The following is a 25919-nucleotide window of genomic DNA, read 5'->3' on the forward strand; positions in this document are numbered from 1 at the left end:
GTTAATTGAAGTTAGAAGTTACTTTTGGAGTGTTTTAAGAAGATGGATCCTTCAGAAGTTGAAAACAAGCATGTTGTTGAATCTGGATAGGTTCTTGGGGCCTCTGTTGACTCTCTACTGGTTGTGACCACAGTCAAGCTAGATGGAACCAATTATCTAGCATGGTCACAATCAGTAAAAATTCATGTCTGCAGTAGAGACAAGTGGGGGTATATCTCCGAGAGCAAGAAGTCTCCCTCGGAAGATGATCCATCCTATGAAAAATAGGTGCAAGAAAATTACACTATAATCGGATGGTTAGTAAATTCAACGCAACCTCAAATCAGTCAACACTATTTATGAATGAATTCAGCAAAGGAAATATGGGACAGTATTGCTGAAACCTATTCTCAGAAACTGAATGTAGCCAAGGCATATAAGCTAAGGAATGATGTGAAAAAATTTAAGGTAGGGGGAGAGACCTTTAGCTGTTTATTTCTCAATGCTGAAATCTCTTTGGCAAGAAATTGACTTGATAAAAACTGTTGCTTGGGAAAGTACTAATGATGTTGAAACCTACAGAAAACTAGTTGAGAGAAACAGAGTGTTTAAATTCTTGATGGGGCTGAATCACGAGTATGACATCACAAAACATAACGTCTTATCCAAGGATAGTGTTTCATTGTCTCAAGCCTATGCCTTGGTGAGTAGTGAAGAAAGCAAGAGACTTGTCCAGGTTCAAGGGATTGGTCTAAATGACCACTTTGCTAACATGGGGCTAAAACCTAAGGGAACTACAAAAAGTCCAGAGGGTTCAGGTAAGAAGGAAGTTATTTGTGAGTAATGTAAGAAACCAAAGCATACAAAAGACAAGTGCTGGAAACTACATCCGGAGCTTCTTCCCCTTCATTTCCAAAAGAAGACTGATAATATGAAGACAGGAAGTGCCAATATTGTTGTTGGTCCAGATAATGACAGATGCCTAATAGAAGAGAGGACTGCTAGTGAACAGTTAGCAGTTATGAAGCCAGGGTATGAGAAGCGTGGAAGGATGATCAGTCACCTAGAGAGTGCTGCCTCTTATTCCAACCCTTTGGGAAATTCAACTTCTTCTACATTTGCTCATTCAGGTATACCGGCTTCAGCCAATCATGCAACTATCTCAGGTAATCGTAGGATCCCTTGGATTATTGATTCTAGTGCTTCTGACCATATGACCAACCTTTCCACCTTGTTTATTTCTTATGATTTGCATCCTAGCCATGATAAAATCACCATAATCAATGGCTCTCTTGCTCCTATCTTTAGCAAGGGAACCATCAAGGCTACAAACTCTTTGTTACTTCCTTCTGCTCTTCATGTGCCCAAACTAAATACAAATTTATTCTCTTTAAACAACCTAACTTGGTCTTTGAATTGTGGTGTAACCTTTTCTCCTTCCTACTGTGCTTTTTAGGATCTGGAGTCTTAGAAAGTGATTGGAAGTGGTCATGAGGCGAATGGAATATATCTGCTAAATACTCCTGGACAGAGCCAAGGACAACCTGGGAAAGCTGTCTTTGGATCTACATCTTTAGAGTCTGTCAGTCGTGTCATGTTATGTCATTTTCGTTTGGGTCATCTTTCTTTTAATGCATTGAGTTATTTATTCACAGAACTATTTAAGGGAATTAATTTGTCCAGTCTTCATTGTGAGTCTTGTGAGTTGTCAAAACATTGTAGAAGCAGTTAGCCTTTGAGTAATAAAAGATTTTCTTCTCCATTCCATATTATGCACTCTAATGTGTGGGGGCCTTACCACTTACCCTCTATGGGTGGCTATAAATATTTTATCTTGTACAATGATGATTTTTCATGATATACTTGGATATTTTTTATGAAGTCCCATTATGAAGTTCCTAGACTTGTGAGGCAGTTCCATGAATTTATTCTAGCCCAATTTGATACTAGAATCAAAATTTTCGGATCCGACAATGCAAAAGAATATTTTGAAAAAATCCTAACCTATTATCTCATTGATTTGGGGGTTATTCACTAAAGTTCCTGTGTTACGACTCCAGAACAGAATGGAGTTGTTGAAAGAAAAACCCGGCACATTGTTGAAGTTGCAAGAAGTATCATGTTTGCCTCACATGTCCCTACAAGATTTTGGGGGGGCGTTGTCCTCATTGCAACCTACCTAATCAACCGTACGCCATCCAAAGTATTGGGTTTTAAGTCTCCTTCATCCGAGCAAGGACCTTTTTCCTATTCCACTCCATGTCTTTGGTTGCACTTGTTATGTATACGTTCCAAGTACCTAGAGGCATAAATTTGAACCAAAGGCCCACAAGTGCATTTTCCTTGGTTATGCCTCCACACAAAAGGGTTATTGTTGTTTTGATCCAAAGTCTGGAACCCGATTTGTCTCAATGGATGTCACCTTTTATGAGTCTTCTTCTTTCTATGATCCTTCTCTAGAGAGGCAATGTCCAAAGGGGGAGAATTTGTCATAATTGTTTGCTCTCCCCCTTCCTGTCCCAGTTGAGTCTTCTTTTGAACCTCCTTCTACTTCAAATGAGTTAAGGGAAGAACAGTCATCTTATTCTCCTTCCAATATTCCTATTGCCTGCTCCCTCTTATTTCCTACTGGTCCTCTACTGTTAAGATGGTACCAGAGCAAGTCTACTAGATGTGAGAGCAGATCGAACAAAGTCTTCCCACTTCAACTTGTTGTCTTCTCCAGACTGAGAACAAAAAACTGACCTACAACTAGTAAAAAACTTCCTATTTTTTTTCTCTTATCTTTCTTGGTCATGTACCAAGAGAAAATTCAATGAATCTGATTTGCTAAATGTTGTCAGAAATTTGTGAGGTTTAGACCTTTTTTTCTTGGATCGTGTGTGATCCTATAGCTGCGAAAGGGATGACTGTAGCACGCGGATGACATGTTATTTCCTAGTTTCATGTGAGCTAAAACAGCTTGTGAAATATGGAAACAAGCAAAATCTACTTATTCAGCAAAGACACTATGCCAAGATATACCAACTACAAGTTGAACTCTACTTGCAAGCAGGGGGAGAAAAGTCTCTCAGTGTACTACTCAGATCTGACATCAATCTGGAAGCAACTGGATCACTATCAAAATGTGAATAGGAAATGCAATGAAGATGCAAGGGCGTACAAGTCACTTGTTTCTTCTTTTTTTTATCAATAACTTTGAAAATTTTCATTAATTAGAAAACTTTAGAATACATTAGGATACAACAAGAAGCTGTGAAAGAAATCAGCTAAGTAAAATGACCCCGGACAGAATTACTAATGTGCCCAAAACATGTGTTCTTTGAACCCCTTGCTTTGCTAAGCTATCTGCCAAATTGTTGGCAGATCTCCTAAACCATCCCACTTGGATTGACATGTTCCTTGACATGCATTTAAATCTTCGAAAATCATTCTTCAACTTCCATGTCACCTCTTCCCCTTTCTGCAACCATTTTATCATCGTTTTTGAGTCTCCCTCAACGATCAGTCTGTTAATACCCAACTCTTTAGCCTTCTCAACCCCATATGCTGCAGCTAGAAACTCTGCCCTTGCCACATCACTGTCCTCCACAAGACCGGAGTACAAAGCAATAATGAGTCCATTTTCATCTCTAATGGCCCCATGCCTGAAGGGCCTGGGTTACCCACACAACTCCCATCAAAGTTCAGCTTCTTCCAACCATCTGCTAGAGCAGACCAAGCCTCAAAAAACTGTTGTCTCGTAGATGGTGAGGCAGCAATAAGTCCCCAAACCCTGAAAAAAACTTCAATCTTAAAAGCTGAAAACAGCTTCAAGCTTTTTACCCAATGTGCCACCCTCAATGTTATTGTTTCAACTAAAGCTTCGTTGCATTTTTCTTTTCCTTCAAATATTTTATCATTTCCTTTCCTCCCAAACTGTCCAAAGTATTGCTGCTCTAGTCACTTGTTTCTCAGCAACAAGTTTTTGCTTTTCTTTTGGGGTTGAACCCTTCATAAGTCTATTACGGTACAGTTCAGGAGGTTTATGCCTTAGTTCAATCTAAAGAGAGTAGAAGTGTGATGAAATGTACAGAGGGGGAGCTGGTTGCCCTAGCTGTTCGAGGAGGTACAGATTCAAATGTCAGAGGCTCCTTTAAGAAGGATGATTCTCAAAAGAGAGTGGACGACAAGAGTAAACTTTTGTGCACTCACTGTCAAAAGACCAGGCACACTAGAGATACATGTTGGGACCTCCATGGAAAACCTAAATAGGCACAGGAATTGAGTAAGAAATCAACAACTGACTAGAGTAAGAAGACAATCCAACAGAATCAAAACAAATATAACTCAGCTAATGTGGCATCTCAAGAGACTAGTCCCATGGTACCTCAAGAGCAACACCCTAGTTCTAACCCCAAGGAAGAGATTAATAACTCCTTTCATGACCATTTGGATTTATATGGTAGGACTCTTCACCATATGGATTCTGGTCCTACTCCTACCTCCTTAGCATCTACATCAAGTAACACCGCCACTACTTTCCATGCGTCATCTCATACATCCGATTCCCCTTGGATAATTGACTCTGGAGCCTCAAACCACATGATTGCTAAGTCAAATTTATTTCAAACATACAACCACCTCTCTGGGAGAGATAAGGTGAGACTGGCTAATGGTTCATTCTCCACCATAGCCAGCCAAGGAATCATATCTCTTCCATTCGGCCTTACCCTCTCTAATGTGTTGCACGTCCTTAAATTACCTATCAATTTACTTTCCATTAGCAGTATTACTCACTCCTTGCATTGCTCAGTTGCTTTCTTTCCATCATGTGTGTTTCAGGATTTGGCTTTGGGCAAGACGATTGGAAGAGGAAGAATGGTGGATGGTCTATACGTTTTGGAGATTAAAGTTGGTCTTATAGCTACAAAGTCCTTAAGTTCATCTAGTGAGAATCAAGCCTACTTAAAACTTATGTTTCCAGAATTATTTAAGTCTTTGCCAGTTAGTGAGTTGCAATTCCAGACATGTCAATTGAACAAACATTGTAGAAGTTCTTTTCCCTTAAGAAATAAAAGATCTGAATTTCCGTTTCATATTGTCTATTCTGATGTTTGGAGCCCTACTTACTCTACCTACTAAGACTGGATATAAGTATTTCATTACTTTGATTGATGACTACTCTAGATATACTTGGGTTTATCCTATGCAATCTAGAAATGAATTGCTAAAGATTGTGAAAGACTTCCAATGCATGATTTTCACTCAATTCCAAACTGAAATTCATATTTCCTAGTCAGACAATGCAAAAGAGTACTTCCATAGGGATCTCACAGAGTTCCTTGCTTCGTGTGGATCTCTTCATCGAAGCTCTTGTGCTAGGAAACCATAGCAAAATGGTGTTGCTGAAAGAAAAAATCATCTTCTTCTCGAAGTAGCTCGTGGTTTATTACTCCATATGAATTTTCCGAAATGCTTTTGGATGGATGTTGTTATGTGTGTTGCATATATCATCAACCGTATGCCAACTCGGTTACTAGAGTACAAGGCCTCACATCAACTTTTGTTTCTTACAGCTCCGTTGTCCCCCATTCCAATGTGTGTCTTTGGGTGTCATTGCTTCATTCATGACTTGTCCCATACTCACGATAAACCCGATCCTCGTGTCATTCCTTGTGTTTTTCTTGGTTACCCTTTATCTCAAAAGGGATACCGTTGCTATGACCCCGCCTCACACAAGTACTATGTCTCCATGGATATATCCTTCTTTGAGAGTCAACCTTTCTTCTTGATTTCTCCTCAAGGGAAGATAGGGTTGAGGAAAAACACACCCATACTCAAACTCAATTACTTCCTCTTCCTAGTCCTCCTCAATTTCATGTCTTTCTTCGCCGCCGTAAGAGCCAATAGAGTTCAAGAGCCATGGAACCTAAAACTATGCAACCAACATCATCGAATTCTCCAAAGGTAGATCCTCCTCATCAGCCAACTACACTTGTTCCCATTAATATGCTTGAACCTCTTAATATTGATCCCCTTGTTACTAATGATCTTGATGTTCCTATTGTTAAGAGAAAGGGTGTTAGATTTTGTACTACTAATCATCATATCTCTCACTTTGTGTCCTATAAAAATATTTCACCTTCATATCGTGCATTCATTTCTTCCATTGACAGTGTATCTAGTCCTAAGAATGTGGCATAAGCTTTATCCAAACCTGAATGGACAGATGCAATGAAGGAAGAAATTGATGCATTGCAAAAAATTGCACTAGGGAATTGGTGGATCTTCCTAAAGGGAAGGAATCAATGGGATGCAAGTGGGTGTTCACAGTGAAGCATAAGGCTAATGATACAGTTGAAAGATACAATGCCAGATTGGTGGCAAAAGGGTTTACACAGGTATATGGAGTAGACTATGCAGAGACATTTGCTCCAGTAGGCAAGATGAATTATATCAGGATTCTCCTTTCATTGGAAGCAAATCTTGACTGGGAACTTTACCAATTGGACATTAAAAATGCATTCTTGAATGGTGACCTAGAGGAGGAAGTGTACATGACTCAACCTCTACATTTTTGTGCCAAAGGCCACAAAAAGTGTGAAGGTTAAAAAAGTCATTATATAGGTTGAAGCAATCACCTCAGACCTAGCTTAATAAGTTTCACTTAGTTGTTCACCAGATGGGATTCAAACAACGCCAATCAAATCACACTCTGTTTGTGAAGAAAGGTGAAGGGAAAATTGTAGCTATAATTGTGTATGTTGATGACATAGTGATCATAGGAGACTAGAAGACTGAAATACAGAAGCCAAAGAAATTCTTAGCCACTCAATTCAAGGTGAAAGATCTAGGACCCTTATGTTATTTCCTTGGATTGAACTTGCCCGCTCACAAAAGAGCATCTTTATTTCCCAACGGAAATATGTACTAGATCTATTAGAGGATGCAGGCAAGTTAGGGGTGGAGCCAATTGATTCACCAATTGAACCTAACCATCAACTGGGAGACAATCAAGGAGAGTTCTTGAAAAGATGTGAAGAAGTTCCAGAGACTTGTAGGGAAACTCTTATATTTTTCTATGACCAGGCCTGATATTGCTTATGCAGTGGGTGCCCTTAGTCAGTTCATGCACAATCCTAGGACAAATCACTTTGAAGTTGCAGAGAGGATCCTTAGATACCACAAGAAGTTTCCAGGAGTTGGTTTGTTGTTCCAGAAACATGGGCATTTGAAGGTGGAATTGTATACAAATGTTGATTGGGCAGGGGCAGCCGATGACCGAAAATCTACCAATGGGCATTATACCTTTGTAGGAGGAAATTTGGTCACTTGGAGAATAAGCAAATTGTGGTGTCTAGGTCCAGTGCTGAAGCGGAATACAGAGCTATGTCTCATGGAGTTGCTGAAATCATGTGGATAAGAAACATGTTAGGTGAACTGGGTTTTGCAGTTAACAACCCCATGTCGCTCTATTGTGACAATAAAGGTGCTATCAACATTGCTGGTAATCCAATCCTCCATGATAGGATAAAACACATTGAAGTGGACGAGCATTTTATTAGAGAAAAACTTATGAGTGGAGAAGTGTGCACTCCATATGTCAACTCAGGAGAACAACTTATGGACATCTTCATCATTTGCGGCATAATAATTTGTGTAACAAGTTGGGCATGATTGACATATATGCCCCAACTTGAGGGGGAGTGTTGAAATAGTTTACTTTATTTTTTATTTTCTTATTTTGTCAGATTAGGGTCTGTTTGGTCTGTTTAAAGTAATTTATTTTATGGTCGTTAATGTACTTTAGTTACAGCAGGGCACAAGGGACTTTTCCCTTTTATTTATGGTCACCCTATAAATACTAATATATTTTGGCGCCGCCGGTAATTCTTTTTGCTGGCCAATCATTCTTCTTCTTTTCTACCTTCTCCCTTCTTAATCTCTTCACTTCCCCCTCTTATTTCCTGCTGTTCCTCTACTGTTAAGAAGGCCCAATTTTCCTCATAAGGTAGTCAAGGCTCAGAAAGTGCCATCTAAAGTGGCTTTTTCTGGTGTGGACTGTTATGCATGGTAAATACCTCAATAAAGATATGTCTTAAGGAGAGGAACAACAATTTCCTAAACAAACTTCCCTCTTTGCAATCTTTCACAAGAAGAAGCAGACCATCTATTGCTGCATTGCCCTGTTGGTAGGCAAGCCTGGAATCATGTGCTGGCTAATATTCACATTGAAGGTCTGCCCATTCTTTCCTTAATAGCTAATACATTCAAGGTTACCTCAATAAAGATATGTCTTAAGGAGAGGAATAACAATTTCCTAAACAAACTTCCCTCTTTGCAATCTTTCACAAGAAGAAGCAGACCATCTATTGCTGCATTGCCCTGTTGGTAGGCAAGCCTGGAATCATGTGCTGGCTAATATTCACATTGAAGGTCTGCCCATTCTTTCCTTAATAGCTAATACATTGAAGGTCTTTCTTGAAATGGTCTTCTCTTATGGAATATGATTCCTGAAGCAGTTTTTTGGACAATTTGGATGGAGAGGAATAGCAGAATTTTGAAGGCAAAACCTCTCCCTTAAATGAATTTATTCACAACGTGCTAGCTAAATTATATTCTAGGGCAAGGGCTCACAATCTCTCAATGGATTCCCTTTTCTATAAAGAAAAGGGCTGGTATTTCCTGAAAAGATGCTTGCAACAGTTGGGTTCCTTAAGCTCTAAGGATTCAATCAACTCATTGAACTTCCTCACACTGGTAGTTATAGTATGATTGGGTTATTTGTCTCATTTGTTTATCTTATACATTGAAATCACCACCCAAACACCAAGGTTCCTCCCATAAGCCCCTGATAGCTGTTAACTCTTCCCAGAACAATTCCTTATCTCCATATGAGTTAGGTCCATACACATTCATTAAGGCTCATTCCCTTCTGTCTCCCACATTATTAACTTATATTGAGACTAAGTATTGTCCAATCAGCTCCTCCCAACCTCCACCTCGTTTCTCCAAATTGTCAGGATCTCCCTGACGCACCCCAAGATGGGGCATAGCACCAGCTCAAACCTCCAATACCCCAAATACTTCTTATTCACCTTCTATCCACTTCAGACAGCTTTGTTTCTCATAACATTGGAATGTCCGGTCTCTCTTTCATTAAAACATTTCTAATAATCCTCCGTTTTTGAATTCCCTAAAGCCTTTACATTCCAGCATAGGATCTTCATTTCAACCTTCAGTTCACCAAAGACAATGGAAGCTCCTCCCACTTCTGCCTCCCCTTAAAGGTGGTTCCAAACCCAACTCTTTTCAGATCCTCCCAATGCATTTCTTCATCAGAATAATCACCATGAGCCCTAATATACCACAAATTAGGTCTTTTCGTAGTGGAAGAGTTCTCCGTTTGACACTTCCCCCACTGGAATTACTTTTTTGTTTGTTTATGATCCATCCTATCCGTGGAACTATAAGGTAGGACAAGTATGTTTGAAGCTTTCACTGGCAAGGTTCGAACTAGTCCAGAAGGTATCAAATGTAGGGGTGTTCATTATATGGTCTAAACCCCCAAACCGCACCGAACCAAACTGTAATTGGCGGTTTGGTCTGGTTTGGCCTTAAAACAATTTGGTTTGGTTTGGTTTGAGAATTTCTCAAACCGTAAGTTTTTGGTTGTCTGGTTTTGTAAATTTTAAAAATATGTGTATGTGTGTGTGTGTTGTGTATGTATACATTCATTTAACATTTCATACATAATTGTTATTTGTTTCAATTTTGAACTTGTAGACTTGTAGTTTGATGCCCAAAAAGTTGTTTATGTTTGAGAAAGTGTGAATGTAGTTTATATATAAAAGTAATTAGTGACACTTGTTAACATTTCAATTTGATATTTGAATTATATTTGTCACTTATGTAGGTATGCATATTATTTAGGCATTCTAATTGAGTTAAACCCAATAGAAGGGCTCAAGTCGTATTAGAATCCGGACCAAACCGTAATAGAATGGTTTGGTTTCTATACTAAAATGGTTCGGTTTCGTTTGGGAATTTCTCTACCGCAATTTACTTGTCTGGTCCGAGATTTTCACCAAACCAAACCAAACCAGACCGTGAACACTCTTAATCGAATGCGGCAATGATAGATCAACCTTACCATCCCCCAATGAGATCCCCTTGTTCAGCACTTTCTCTTTTACACAATCGCCTGACCCCGGCTCTCTCTTCTTATTTGCACCTAGTTCAGGCAGGGGCGGTTCAACCATTGAGCAAACTTCAAAAGGGTCATCATCAGGTCGAAGTGACTTATCGGATAAGGATGCTCTTAAGATCTCCACATAAGACATTTTCCCTGTTGTTGGATTAAATTCAAAACAATTTAAATTATTGGCTATTACAGTAAAAATGGTCAGTTTCTCTAACTTTTCCTAAATGAAAACCTCTTTACGACCTTTCATTTTTTCCACTCCATTGCTTCCACATGGCACCCAACAATCCATGTCAGCATCAGCTTCCTGCTTTGAGCCCAGTAGCCAGAGTGTCACTTTGGCGTTTGATGGCAACAACACTATTCTCCACTGTTCCCCAATAAACAAGTCAAAAGCTCTGGGATTTTTTCTGGTTTCACCCCCACGATTTTGAGCCATGCTGCGTGCAAATTCTGTATGCAATAAGCTTCTAAAACACCTCCATAAAGCACTGCAATTTTCTCAAAGATAATCCTCTTCCACAGATTGAAAGGTAACCCAATGACTTTTATCCTTCCCTTCTCTGTTTCAATGATAATCATTCAGTATTTGCCTCTCCCAATTTTGGCAGACCTTTTTCTTTTCAGAAAACACCAAGAGAAAGGCCTTTTCCTTTGTCTTAATCCTCTCCATAATTTCTTTCCAATCATCAACTTTGTTCTTCTTGTTCAAGGAGCAGTACATCCTTTCCATTTTCTATTTGTTCTTCTTGTTTAATCCTCTCCATTATTTCATTTCAACCTTATTTGGCAGCTCACATTCCACTAAAAAAATCTTGAATGGCTTCATCCAGCAACACCCAGCCCTGTTTGACTTTTCTTTCAGGTAACTACAACATTTGTTTCTTCCCTTTTCCAAATATCTCTACAATGGAAATGAACCACCCGTTTTTATTTGTTCTGCTCTCCACCAAGAATCTTTTACCGTCCCTAAAATGTTCATTCGTTCAAGTTTCAACCTTGCTTTCTCACCGCAAAAATCACTCTGTCAATAAAACCTTTGAACCAGCTCAGAACCTCCAAGCTACTAAAAACTGTAGCCCTTCTATTTTCTCTGATTTTCAGAGTAGCTTCACCTCTTGCTCTGCTTCTTAAAGGATGAATCTTTTCTTCCCAACAGAGAAATCTTCCTTCCACTTTTCCACCTACACGAACTCCCCCGTCATCTCCCCCACCTTCACTGGTCTGTGTCAAGTAGTTGCAGATGTCCCTCCTCAATTTAAATAAGTGTCTTTATGGACTCAAACAGTCCCCTAGGGCTTGGTTTGATAGGTTGTGTTACTCTTGCCACTTTTGGTTACACAGACTCAATTTGACAACAATCTTTGTTAAGAGGAGAGCTTCTCTAGTGGCATTTTTAATCGTTTATGTTGATGATATTTATGATTATTAGTGATGAGTTATAGGAAGTTCAAAGCTTCAAGCAGTTCCTTTTTACTGATTTTGAGATTAAGAACTTGGGAGAGTTATGATATTTTCTGGGAATAGAAGTTGCCCAGTCTAGGTAAGGTATATTTCACAACGGAAGTATGTCCTTGACCATTTTACTGAAACTAGCAAACTTGGAGTTAAGCCTGCATCCATGCCTATAGATTTAAATCATAAGCTCTCGACCAATAATGAAATGTTATTAGCTAATAAGGGAGTGTTCCAGAAACTTCTTGGGAAGTAATTATATTGGTGCATGAATCATCTTGATATATCTTATGATATAAGTGTGGTTAGTCAGACCATGCAAGCTCCCAAAGATACTCATATGGTGGCTATTGAAAGGGTTTTATGCTACTTTAAGGGAACTCCAAGGAAGGGTAATCTTTTTGCAAAACATGGACATATGAAGTTCAAGGCACATACAGATGCAAGCTGAGCTGGTTGCACTGATCACAAGAGATCCACTTCTAGTTATTCTGCTCTGGTTGCGAGGAACCATGTTTTTTTTTCCTTTTTCTTTTTTTTTTTTTTGGATCAATGAGGAGCATTGCTTCTTGGATAAATAAGAAGCAACTTGTGGTGGCTAGATCATCGATTGAGACAGAATACAGTGTTATGGCCCATGATGTATTTGAGTTGTTGTGGGCTAGATCTCTCCTAGGAGAATTGGTTATTATTTATGATAACCCGATGATATTATATAATTGTATTGCTATAACTAAGCGACCAATAACATTACTCATAACCCGGTTCAATATGATAGGACAAAGCATGTTAAAGTAGAAAGACATTTCATACGGGAGAGAGTAGCTTCATGTGAAGTATGATTGCCATTTATTGCCTCTGAAGAACAGTTACCAAGTGTCTTAAGCTTAACTAAGGGAATTCCAAAGGGGAAGCTATAGAATTATGTAAGCAAGCTGGGCATGGTTTGCCATCTATGCTCAACTTGAGAGGGACTATAGAGAGACTGGAATGGTTGGGCCTTAATCTTCTTACTTGTACCTTTTATATTTTAGTCGCCATTATGTCTTTATGTTAATAGGCCTTCATATGGATCTGTTAAACTTTTTATTTGATACTTTATGAGCTGACCACCATATTAAGGGCATCTTTGTGATTTGCCCATTCTTTGATTCAAACTAATAAAAGTAATTAAAAGAATGGGGAGAGATCATTGGACTCTCTTCCCCTTCTCCCTTTCTTCTCCCACCTTTTTCTTGCTCTTGTTCAGCACTTGTCTTATTACACTCACTTTTTTAGATCAAATCTCCGAATTCATCATTTTAGTTTCTTCTTTTTTTATCAATATTTCATTTTCTTCTTATTTCACATACCCATTAGCTTCAATGCATCAAAAGAGTGAAAAAGACACAGAGAAAGGACCATGTGTCAAAAACTAAAGATCCTTATCCCACAACCATAAACTACAAGTTGATGGTTGATGGTTTTGTCAGACACGTCCAACAATCAAACATGTAAGGAAACAATCTTAAGTGTATCTCCGAACCAGTTGCAAATTTTTGTATGACTTATGCTGATACACAAGTCAAACCATATGTATCAGCATATATAAACAGAAGGGTAATGATTATGAATACGCACGTCACAATGAGTAAAGCAATACAAATTCATCAAAAAAAAAAGAGTAAAGCAATACAAGAAAGTATCAGTATTATGCATACCTCTGAACCAGTCCCACTAAATCTTTTACTGTAGCACCTCTTGTAGAGGGACCTAGCATCTTTTATATGACCTGCTTCAATTTCCATTCTGATATAGCTTTGCCAGGCTTCCAACATTGAACCACTGTGAACCATAAAATATTTAAGAAGCAGAGAGAAAAATAAAGTAAAAATGCCACAAACTTAAAAAGAGCAGGCAAGGTATGGACCAAACCTGGTCTTCAGAAAGCTCTCCCAAACTCCACGAGCTGCAACTGGATCCTTAGCAAGATTTAACTCTAAATGAGCCCAATAAGCATGCAGATGCAATAAATTATCATTACTCATTAGGTGTAGGGAGAGATATTCCTTGGCACGCTGTAGAACATGATACATACGATACAATTCAAGAACATCAGTCAAATTAACCTAATCAATATTAAAAGAATCAGAACAGAAATAATACTATAGCAATGCAAACTTCACTGAACGTTTCCCAATCAGATCTCATTACTGTGAAATTCGTGCACTATAACCTTGCAAATCCTATGCACTATAAACTTCATTAGAACACCATTCAATTTTTTCTCCTCCTATATACCCCAGAAAGTAACAAAGGGGGTGATCCTCCAATAAGATCCCTCACGCTTTGAAAGAGATATCTTCTGGCCAAGACTGCAAAAGCTAATGCACCCAGCTTGCAATCTCCAAATCCAACTCCTCCACCCAACACTCCACGATATATATAGACACACATAACTGAAAGGAGCACTAAATCTTCATTGGAATTTTTTGTTGTATGTATGAATAAGTGGTTACTACTTGTAAAGTATAAAATCATTAAAATTTAAAAGAAAAAGAATATGTACAGTGGAGAAGACTAATGATCTTTGAGTAAGAATCTCTTCAATACTCTTTCTGGCTAGGTTTATATGCTATGATTTCAGCTGATCTTGAGCAAGGCTCTTTCCAACAGCCTCTAACCACACAAAAGCATCTACTCTAGGAGGAAGAGGAACTGAATTGCCTCAAATATCAAGTAAATCAAATTTGTTTTAGCTAGTGTTGCATTAATCCCCTTGAAGTGCCCATGTTGGATTCAGAGATTATGTGTTCTTGAAAGACACTTCTACATGATGTTTACCCCTTTCTCCTTGCTTATATTTGACAAAAATGAATAGTTTATGTACATGATGTTAGCTATCTTACCTATCTTACAATATATGGATTATTTCCTATTATGTGTGCATACTTGTACATGTCCACTGTACTGGTGTCAAATGCATACTTGCCAGATACAACACAAGATACTGCATTGACACTTTTATATGTACTCTATAGCATAACACTTCTGAAATATGGAAAATGGAATGTTTTAAATAATTATATATGTTGGAAAGTTAATTTAATTGGTGAGACATAAGTCTTCAGAAATGACATTTAGCTTCTACAACTAGATATAGAAACAAGATATAAACATATTACATGGGATACCCACACCTATGCCATCTCTGGAATTACTGGAAATGGAAATGCACCAGTAGCCCCACACTATTGACTTACCTTGCCAGTTGGTACCCATCTAAAGCTGACTTCCACCTTGGATGATAATTTTGTATTTCAATATTTCTCTCATTGCAAATATTTGATCTTGGCTGTTGCCTCCAATTTACCCCAAAACTATCTTTGAATCCCCTCCACTACCATATTCTTATATCCCAAAGCTTTTTACTCATTATGCTTGAATACTTTCTTATTGCATAGTTACCATATAATGAAAAGAATGGAGCACACGCACCTCACGGCAGTTACACTTCTATTCAAAGATTCTTCCTCTTCTGTACTACTACAGAACTCTATTAATTTCAAATCAGATTTGATCTATCTATTCTTATTTTACTGAATCACACAAGGCAAGTAATAAAATTTTAAATTGTACTCAAGTTGTACAATCAAGGACAAGTGTAACAAAGTATTCTGGCGCACACCAAGAACTTTCCCAGAATGGAAAGATGACTCATGAGTGGCTACTAGCTACTAGTAAATTTGCAGAGGAACAGGCATTTTAGTACCAAAAATAGGACTAACAGAGTTACCTTGAAGAGAGGAGAGGAAAGCTGATAAAATTCATTTACATGGACATCCGCAGCCTTTTTCAGTTCCTCTTCCCTTTTCTCCAACCCTGCCTATAGTTAGGCATTGCTTGGGAGATATTTCACCAGGAATCTTAGCACTACAGTGATTATGTCAGCCTCAAATAGCTCATTCCCCACCAGGTCTTCTTTGCATTAACCTGAATGAAGCCATTTCTTCAAGATATATACACTGCATTTATTTTGTAATTGTTTGAGGAACAACTCCCCCTAATGTGTCAACTCAACCCTTCTGGATGAGGCCAGATCAAACCCCAACTTTAAAGTCGACTCTAATTTCTATTGCAGCTTCATGCTGCCCCTGATATTGACAATGTCCCTGCCAGCATCCTGATGTTCTTCAATGAATAGGATTTCCACATTCAAAGAGATAACTCCTACTTTTATATCATTGCATCCCACACTCCCAATACTCAACAAATCAAACTATTCTTCCTCACCTTCCACCAAATAGATAACCCAATCTTTATTAAGAAAATCATCCTGAAAATCCTTTTCTGCTCTATGGTACCAGGAATTGGATCATTTCAGAGAGTTAGAACTGGCCTCAGAACTCAGGTAGAGCAGTTTTCTGCGGACTAGGAAACATAGATTTTTTATGTAGGAAACATCTGTTGCCTAGGTGATGGATTTTTTTATGTAGGAAACATAGATCCTACATACTACTACTACTACTACTACTACTACTACTACTACTACTACTACTACTTTTTAGTTTAAAAAATAATAATGTCAAAAAATAAAGAACAAAAAAGTGTTTTATAATACAAAGAAAAGAACTGTTTGGCGATTAGCCAAGGCAAGCCTCAAAGGGTGCATTGTCGCCTAGGCATCGCCTTGACAACTATGCTTAGATATTAATCAAGCAAAAAATTTCCACCACTCTAGGGATAGCTTCTGGTTTCACCCCCATCACCAACAGCGATGCATGCCTGAGCTTCTGCATTTTTTTACTTGATTGATACACTTGAGCTTCTGCATTCTTGCCATAACCAGGATTACGATGCTGATTGGGCTGGTGGTTTTGAACACTCCAGGTCAACAATCAGGAAACTCTTAAAAACACTCCAGGTCACGAAAGTGTTTGCCAGATAAAAGGGAATCTGTTTGAAGTAGGGCCTACTTAGAAGGTGAAGAAATCAACGAAGATATGTTGGAGAAACAAAGAGATTTCTAAAATAAGTGTTTGGAGAGTCTGGACATTTTTGTTTTCTCCATAGTAGGGTTTGTTCGTATCTTGCTTATTGTAGTGGGGATTGGCTCTTTTTGGATGTTTGGTTTATTTTTTTTGTGGCTGATTTGTGTGGATTTTTCTTAGGGGATTGGATTTGGTGTTTGGAGGTGAAGTTTTGTATCTTTTTTTCTCCCAGGTGACTACTGGGTCACCTTGCTTTGTATTAGGGCTTTGTAATGGTGTCTGGTCGGTTTTCTAGTATTTTCGGTCAGTTTCAGTTCAGCCATTATGCTAACCTGGGAAGTCGGGTCGGTTTCAGTTTGGCTGTGTGTAAACCGACCCAGCCATAGATATACAATTATATATTGATATTTTATATTTTAAATTTAAAGTTATTAATATGGGAAAGTGGGGAAATTCCCATATTTCCCAGTTTAAAATATTTTATATTGTAAATTTAATTTTTTAATAACACTGCTGCAATTTTTTAATTTAAATTTATCAATTTATCTTTTAAATTAAATCTTTTGAACCTACCAATCCAAACCGATCAACCCGAGTTGGCTGGTTTTACAGTCAGTTTTCAGTGACCAACTCCTCATCCCAACCAGATCAGTTCAGTTGGCCAAACAGCCTAAAACCAAACCAAACTGACCTGTGAACACCCCTAATTTGTATTCTCTCTTTTTATTTTAATATAATTTTCTTTTTATTACCAAAAAACCTTATAAAGATGGTGGCTTAAGTTCTTCCTTGTGGGTTCAAGGGTTGCAAGAAGAGGCAGAAAGACACTCAAGGGGTATTTTGGTGGATAGGAAAATTTTGGATATGTTTGCTTGGAATTCTGTTCCAAAGAAACACTATTTGTGTAGAGATACAGACATTTATTTTGTGGTTGCACTACTTATTACTTAATTTAACTGTTTTATTATTATTTGTTTTGTTCCTCTCTTTTATATAGGCAGAAGGGGTATTCCTGTCTTTTTACCTCTTCTATTTGACTATTATAAATAGCAATTCATTGGGGTGGCAGAACCATTAGAATCTGCACCTCTTTTTTCTTCATTGTCTATCCTTTCTCTTTTCTTCTCCCTTGCTCCCACTCTTTCTTTTCTCTTTTTTCTGCTTTTTTCTTACAAAAACACAGGTCTGATTACAACTGGTTACAGCCAACTATTTGAATAATGATTTCAGAAAAAAAAAAAATGATTTGTTTTTTAAGCTGAATTTTAGCACCAAAAAATTAATTCTTAGAATGAATTTTGAGCCCAAAAGACGCTTTAATTCCAGCACTTTCCATACATCAAAATTTAAAGTTGATTCTTATAATCACAAAATTCGTCAGAATTAAGTCTCTAGAAGTATGCCAAACACAGCTAGTTGCCGGTGCATGTTGTAGGCTTCTGATCTAGGAGTTGGAGAGATAAGGTGGTTTTGTAATCGACTTGGAAAACAAGTCAAAGGCCTACAATCACCAATTATGTAAAGTGGAGTTGTTTGGAGGAGTTTCCAGATTGATTGGAAAGAAATCTTTAAATTTCACCAAATATTTACTGGTTTTACCAATTTTGTGATCAGGAGGTAAGAAGGCACAAGGTTTCTGTTTTCTAAAGATGAATGGTTTAAACCTGGAATATGATCTAGGTCCTAGGTTGTACATGTTGCATATTAAGGAAATTACCATTCGTCCTGAAGTTCAGGGAGACCATCTCATATGGTCTCCGACTTTTAGAACACCTCTTTTAGATAGAGAATTTGATGAATCAGATAAAGTCCATCAAGCATTTGTTAAAAATCAGATAAAGTCCGCTAAAAGGTGGAGTTGCTCACTTGATAACTCTCCCTTAATTCCATCTTGGCTAATGACGCTTTACATAACAGAAAATTCCACACAGAGGGTGTCTCTGTGAAGCACGGCAATCACGATGAAAATAGTCACCATACATAAATCACAAGAGAAGAAAAGAAAAAGAGAAAGACTCTAACCACCCCACCCCCCCAACGCACATAATAACCCAAAAATGATCAAACTCCACTGAAACAATTTGGACATGCCACAGTACAAATAAGGTAGCAGCATCTTTTTTGTTTTTTTTTTGTGTGTGTGTGTGTGTGTGTGGTGGGGAGAGAAAGAGCAACAGTATTGACTAATAGATGAAAGAAGGTGAATGAACTGTTCTTGTTTTCAACAAAATTCCATGGGAAATATACAGCATATTTTCCATGGCAAAAAACAATACAATTCCAATAAAACAGTTTGAGATTTAAATTAACAAGTGCAATGAAAAACAATCAGAAGTGAAAGATTCAAACAATTTGCGTTGGCATTACAGTAAGGAAACCTGAAATGTGTCCCTGATCATTGTACAATCGAGGCCATCTTCCAACGCATTAGTTGGAGAAATTCTTCGCCGTAAACCATCCACGCGAGTGAGGAATAAATCCAGATACTGCAATAGCAGGGTCCACTGACAAGTTAGTATTTTTTTATTAATCAAAATCCAGTAAAGAATTTACATTAGACACTTCAAAAGAGCAGAACCAACAAAACTGCCACAATATAATTTTTTAAATAGCATGGTAAGAGGCCTAAAGTATCTAAAGGCAGAAATATCTATTTCATCACTCTGCAGTCAAAACAAAAAGCGGTTCATAGGGTACAGCAGCAACAACATTTAATGCACACAGTATGAGCATGCAGTTCTTTGAATATTTTTTTTTTTGACGAATAATAATAAATTTATTGATTCAGAAACAAATTTAGAGTGAGTTCATACATCATCCCAGCGAGAGGCACGAGCTGCAGCCCCTCCTTGAAACGTACAAGTAAACTAGGAAAGATAAACAAGAATCACAACTAAGCCCAAAATAATTCTTCCCTATTTACCCCTTGTTTAGCTAACATATCTGACAAAGTATTTGCTGATCTCCCCACCCACTGTACAGTGACCAACATATTCCTTGTCAACCAACTAAATTTCTTCATTTCATTCTTGTATCGCCACATAGCCTCTTCAGAATTTTTCAACCAACCCACCACCACTTTGGAGTCCCCCTCAATTATTAGTTGTTGTACCCCCAGCTGGTTTGCAAATTGCACCCCTTGTACAGCAGCTAAGAGTTCTGCCCTGATGGAGTTCCCAAATCCCAAGGAACCTGAGTAAAGCAACAAAATCTCTCCCTTCGCATTTCTCAAAGCACCCCCCATTCTAGATAAACCTGGATTACCCATGCTACTTCCATCAAAGTTCAACTTTAGTGAGCCTTCGGATGGAGGAGACCAGCTTGTAATTGATTTGTCCTTTAGAGATGAACATCTCGCTACTGCTGACCAATTTCTCCAAAGGTCATTAAAGGAGAATTGATGAAAGATTTCCAAGGCCTTCAGCCAATGTATTGCCCTATTTAACACACAGTCTTTCAAATCCTGGCTGCTCCTTTCCTTTTCTTGAAAGATTCTAAGATTTCTTTCTTCCCAAAGAATCCAAATCAAAGCAGCACGAGCACATCTCCACATAATTCTCCCTAGTTTTGTAGGCCAATAAAAGGTAGAATGGTTGAAGAGCATGTGAACTTCTGCTAGTAGACTCCAACTACCCCCAAACAACAAAAGTAGCCAAGCCCAAAGGTCTACAGAAAAGGGACAAGATATTAATAAATGGTAACAATCCTCACCGTAAGCTCTACAGAAGATACACCAATTAGGAGAAATACAGAGGAAAGGTCTTCTCTTTTGTAGGTTATCTAAAGTGTTAACTTTCCCATGGAATACTTCCCAACAAAATGCCATAATTTTTGGGGGAACTAGCCTACACCAAATTTCTTTTGACGGAAAGGGTTGGTGAGTAGAAAGTTGAGAGATGGACTTGAAAAAAGAAGCACAAGTGAAGGTTCCATTGGGTCTAGGAGTCCAAACCCTCTTGTCTGGCTTGGAGGGATCCAAACAAACCTGATTAAGACAACCAAGCAAAGCAGAAAGAGAATCAATTTCAACATCCCTAAGACCTCTACGAAACCCAAAATCCCAAGTAGGATCTAAGGGTGTTCCCAAAGGTGAGACAAATTTTGAGACCACCTCTTTTTTGTACAAAGAAATAGAAAAAAGCGAAGGGAACAAATCCTTTAACGGTGTGTCTCCTACCCAAATATCCTCCCAAAAAAGAACAGAGTTGCCAGAACAAACTTCATACCTGATAAAATTGAGGAATTGAGGAAGGGTGTTGTGAATAGCCTTCCAAGGTGATGCTAGGTTAGCTTGCCTCGATACACCAGCATCCCATCCATTCTCTGACCTCCCATGAATGCTTCCCACCACCTCATGCCACAATCTCTCTCTTTCCAAAGGCCATCGCCATAACCATTTCCCTAACAGGGTTTGATTTTTTCTAGTTACCCTCCCAAGTCCCAAACCCCCCTCTTCTTTACTTCTGCACACAATTTCCCAATTAACCAAGTGATCCTTTTTTTCTTGTCCCGGCTCCCATAAGAAATCTCTCAACTTCTCCAGTTTCCTAGCTTCCCTAACCGGTATCCTAAAAACAGACAAATAATACGTAGGTAAGTTAGCCAAGGTAGCTCTTATTAGGGTAATTCTCCCTCCTAAAGAGATATAATTCCTCTTCCATGAGGCTAATCTTTTCTCAAACTTTTCTATCACTGGGGTCCAAAATCTACTCTCCCTAGGATTTGCCCCTAAAGGAAGCCCTAAATATGACATAGGCCAAACAGAAGTGGAACACTCAAGACACTCTGCAATAGCCTCGACCTCCCCTACCTCCAAATTTGTACCCGCTATGCAGCTCTTTTCCAGATTTATTCTCAAGTTAGAGATACTTTCAAAACCTTTTATTAGCTCCTTTAGGTTTGCTACCTTTTCGCTAAGACCTCATTCACAAAAGATCATTAGGTCATCTGCAAACTGAAGGTGGGTGACGGGAACTTGGTGTCTCCCTATTCTCCAACCCCTAATGGCATCTTCGTTGTCAGCCTTAGTAATGATCCTACTAATCACATCAGCTACTAAGGTAAAAAGGAAGGGTGAGAGTGGATCCCCTTGCCTGACACCCCTACAAGCTGGAAAAAAGTCCCTCACCATACCATTTACTAGAATAGAGTAGTGACAAGTACTAATACACCCAAAGATCCAATTACACCACTTGTCCCCAAACCCACAATTTTGCATAACCTCTAATAGAAACTTCCAGTCCACCAAATCATAGGCCTTTTCAAGATCCAATTTACAAATGAATCCTCTCTTACTAGACCTTTTCATTTCCTCCACACACTCATTCGCAATTAAGATCTGATCTGTTATTTGTCGCCCTTGAATGAAAGCCCCCTGTGTTTCACTAATGATAGAAGGGAGGACTATTTTGATCCTCAATGAGAGCACTTTAGCCAGAATTTTATAGATGCTTGTCACCAAACTAATAGGCCTAAAATCTTTTGGGTGGTTGGCATCAATCTTCTTAGGTATCAGGGCCAAAAAGGTGGCATTAATTCCAGGGCTTATAGTGTGATTGTCTGCAAATTCCTTAAAGACTTCAACTAAATATAGGGCATTTTGAACTACAACTTTGGCATAAACAACAGATTCCATGCATTCGATCCACTAAATTTCATAAATGCATGGATTACAATTATGTATACACACATAGATTGACAACCAATCTAACTTAGTACAACCTCATCAAGCCATCAGCTCCATGTTTCAGAATCAAGACCCACTTACACCCAAAAGGTTCTCTTCACAAAGGACTTTGAACAAATTCTCAGGTCTTACTATAATATAGGGCCACCATCTCAAGGTTCATTGCTACCTTAATTAAGAATGAGAAATAGCCCCTAAAACCTTTTTAGGAACAGCAACAAAAGAAATAATAGAAAGATGCACACAATAGAAAGAGGACAATGAATTGTAAGAAATAACTGGTCAGAGAATGATAAGCACTAGAACCCTGGGCATACTAACAGTCAGCCACAGTGCTAAGAACTAGAACCCTGGGCATACTAACAGTCACCCACAGTGTTATCAATGCAGTGAAAGGATGACTATTCATTTTGACCTCATCAGCCGATGTGATGACTAGTCAATGCATAGGTATTGCCTTCTTGATAAAAAAAGATATATTCAAAATTTAAGATATTAATTAAATTTCAGTAATATAGACTACAATTATGGAAAAAAAGGAATGATATTGAACCTTAAATTTACAGTCTTTGTTTTGCAAACAAAGCAAAATCTAGGATAGGGAATCACAAGCTTCGTCTTCCAAAGAAAGAGTACAACGCCTTGACTGATTTGCCCTTTGTGGCAGCTCTATACCAACATATCACTAATTACAATTAACTTGAAAGATTGCCTTCCATGTTTGGGTTGCAGCCATCAGGAAGTCTCTTACTCTGGAAAATCTTACCAAAAGATGTATGAATATTACTTCTTCCACCTGTGTTTTCTGTAACCTAGAGCTGGAGACAGTGGAATCACCTATTCCTCCACTACCAAATAAGCTGACAGATCTGGGCCCACTAAGAAGCTTAGATATAAGTTGGGTCTTTCCAAGGTCAGCTCTGGGAGCCTTCAAAGCTGTCAAGCACAAAATTTGCATCCCCAATCTAAGGCATCCTAGCATCTAATCCCTGCAGCCACCCTCTGGTGCATTTGAATAGAGAGAAACAGCAGGGTCTTCAGCAGCAAAGCATCTCAATTGGATGAAATCTGCCAAAACATCTCTGTAAAAGTCATTTCTTGGACAAATTCAGCTTCTTCTTCTTCTTCTTATGCTGTATAACTTTTTGTATTTAGCGTATCATTACTGTTTGAAAATGCCTATACTTGTATAGCAGCTTACTGTATAGGGAATGTTCCCTCTTTTGAACCAGTTAATATAACTTTACATTGTGTTCTTTCTCAAAAAAACTACTCCACTGCCTTTTATTTTAAGCTTTTTTCTATTTTATATGCAATCATCCAATATTGCTCCATCTTCCATCACAAATGTTTGAAGTAATATCATGAACTAACAAAATGCAAACATATTATATATTATTTCTAATAATTAGAGAAAAGAGATACAAATAAATAAAGCTTAAAATAATTCTATGGTGGACTAGGTAGACTAGTCACTAGTCGACTGAGCTGATGCTCAGTTGTCCTAGGCAAATGCATCATGAGAATTCGCCAGCTAGTTAGTGATGCAGTCCTCTGGTCCTCACCTGACTGGTTGGTCAACTAGTTGATGCTTTGATTACACTTCCCAAATAGCAATAGGCAAACATCATCAAGAATGGATGTTGCATAATAACTTAATTGTTTTGTAAGGCAACTTGCAAACAAAAGATTGGCAGCCAAACAAAGTGAATAGAGTATAGAAGTGAGAGAATCTGATCACTAAGTGATGCAGACGCAGAAGCAAGGAAAGAATTTATGGGGAAACAAACCAATATTCCAAACAAAATTGTTTCAGTTTTTTTTAGTTGCTTATTTTTCACTTGTTGATGTCTTAAGAGCATGATTCTGTTTTTTATATATTCATTTTGAAATTACTATTTATGGTAATTCTCTGGCTTACTATTTATAGCAAATCTCATAATTACTATTTTAGTAAATTCACGGATTACTACTTTTAGTAATTTATGATGTCTCCAAACTAAGTTAATCTTAGTAGGATTAGAAAAGTGTTAATAGAGTTGTTTTAGTAATTGCAGTCCTCATTGGAGTGTCTTTATGGGTCATCTATTGATTTGTCTTGGTTCTAAAGCAATTAGGAGTTGTTTTCGGTCAATTTCCTAGTCCAGATAAGAGTCTGTATGGGGACATCCCAGTTAATAAGTCTATAAATAGAGCCATTGTAATGGGAGTTGAAGAGTGATTCGTCCAAAAAAAAAAACGGTTGATTTAGTGAATTCTGGTTCTTTCCAGAAATTTTTCTCTTTTCACCCCCTCCTCTTACCTGTTTCTCCTTCTAAGTGATAGCAGGCGTCTACATACTTTTCATCCATTGTCTTCATCTCTAATCAGCCACAGCACCTCATTCACCCCACAAAGCCCTCCATTAGATCCTAAGTTGGAAGGACCCCTACCCGCCCTACATCACTAAGTTTCAATTTACACTTCTCAAAGACAAGCAAGAGATTCATTGGCTATGGTGACTTTGTATTGACCATATGATCCAATGCCCTAACATCAATAATCGAACAAGAGGTCAAAACAAGATAACAAGGGACTAATTACCTAATGTAGCAAACACAATTGAAGAACCTGATGGATGAGAATTACCATCCATCTGTGCAAAGGAATCATGATTGAGAAACAGAACTAAATTGCAATTGATTGGATCAGAGACTTCTAGAAAACCATGTGTGCTCCATGATCAGATTAGAGATGTGTGTTATGTCTGAGTGCCAGACTGAATTCCTCATTCAGATGGGTTCCAATAACCACCAATTCAATTGTAGCAAAAGCTTAACCATAATGGCATCCTAAAATGTCAAGCTCATTATTCCTATATTCTTGATGCCTTTTGGAGCAGACTCCTTTTTTGGGCTAGGGCTGCCCTTGGCACTTATGCCCCAGGGGTTTGTACTCATTTCTTATAGCCATGTTATTAATACAATCACAGTACAGTATCCATCCTCGTACATCCATCAGAGGCAACACATATTCTAGAACCATCACATTCAACTATCAAACCCCTTAGTTACTCTCTTCTTATATTGATCCAATTAAGGCCCTCTGTTTATGAATAAACCATCCTAAAGTTCCTTTCTCAGCAACTCAATGATACACTATTTGTAATGAATTGATCATCAGCACATGAAAAGTTCCTTTACTCTAACCAACTCAATCTCAAGATCCTTCTCAATGAGATACTCTGCCAAATTTCTCCTAAAATCTCTTTCTTCTAGTCCATATATTAAAGTAAAGATGCTGTAATCCAAATAACCAAAGGCTCACTATCCTTGATTGTGCTATCAATCAACTCCAATGGAACAACTATCAATTAAAAACACAACATTAAAATTGCATAATAACCAATAATTTCTATGCTAACAGACACGTTAGTATGAATTATGACACAAGGAAAGAAGTAAAGAATAAAACATTACCATACATGCAGTGTAACAAGTTTGAAAATCTAACTTATAAAAACAAGTCAACAAGGTCAATAAGTTTTTATTTACCTCCTCAATGCTTGAGAAAGAACATTGTAGTGATTGCTCAAAAACCTGAATAGCAAGAGATAAGCTTCAGAAGGCCTAACTCCATGTTTTATCAGACAAAATGTTAAACA

At 38.1% G+C, this 25919-nt stretch overlaps 1 protein-coding gene across 5 annotated transcripts in view; it reads right to left on the minus strand.

Moving 5' to 3' along the window:
* Window positions 1-25919, minus strand: part of LOC104593909 (uncharacterized) — an 89904-nt gene that overhangs the window by 48307 nt on the left and 15678 nt on the right. For 4 of the 5 annotated variants that reach the window (XM_010254001.3, XM_088887794.1, XM_088887792.1 and 1 more), the window contains 4 exons: window positions 25810-25854; window positions 18969-19076; window positions 13535-13677; window positions 13321-13444 (listed from right to left, as the gene is read on the minus strand). In XM_010254001.3, the coding sequence (XP_010252303.1) occupies window positions 13321-13444; window positions 13535-13677; window positions 18969-19076; window positions 25810-25854 (420 nt within the window). The remainder of the gene's footprint in view (window positions 1-13320; window positions 13445-13534; window positions 13678-18968; window positions 19077-25809; window positions 25855-25919) is intronic. The other variant, XM_088887793.1, reaches the window with a different exon arrangement.

This window comes from Nelumbo nucifera, chromosome 5 (assembly GCF_055504915.1).
Source record: "Nelumbo nucifera cultivar China Antique chromosome 5, China Antique-T2T, whole genome shotgun sequence".
Lineage (NCBI taxonomy): Eukaryota > Viridiplantae > Streptophyta > Magnoliopsida > Proteales > Nelumbonaceae > Nelumbo > Nelumbo nucifera.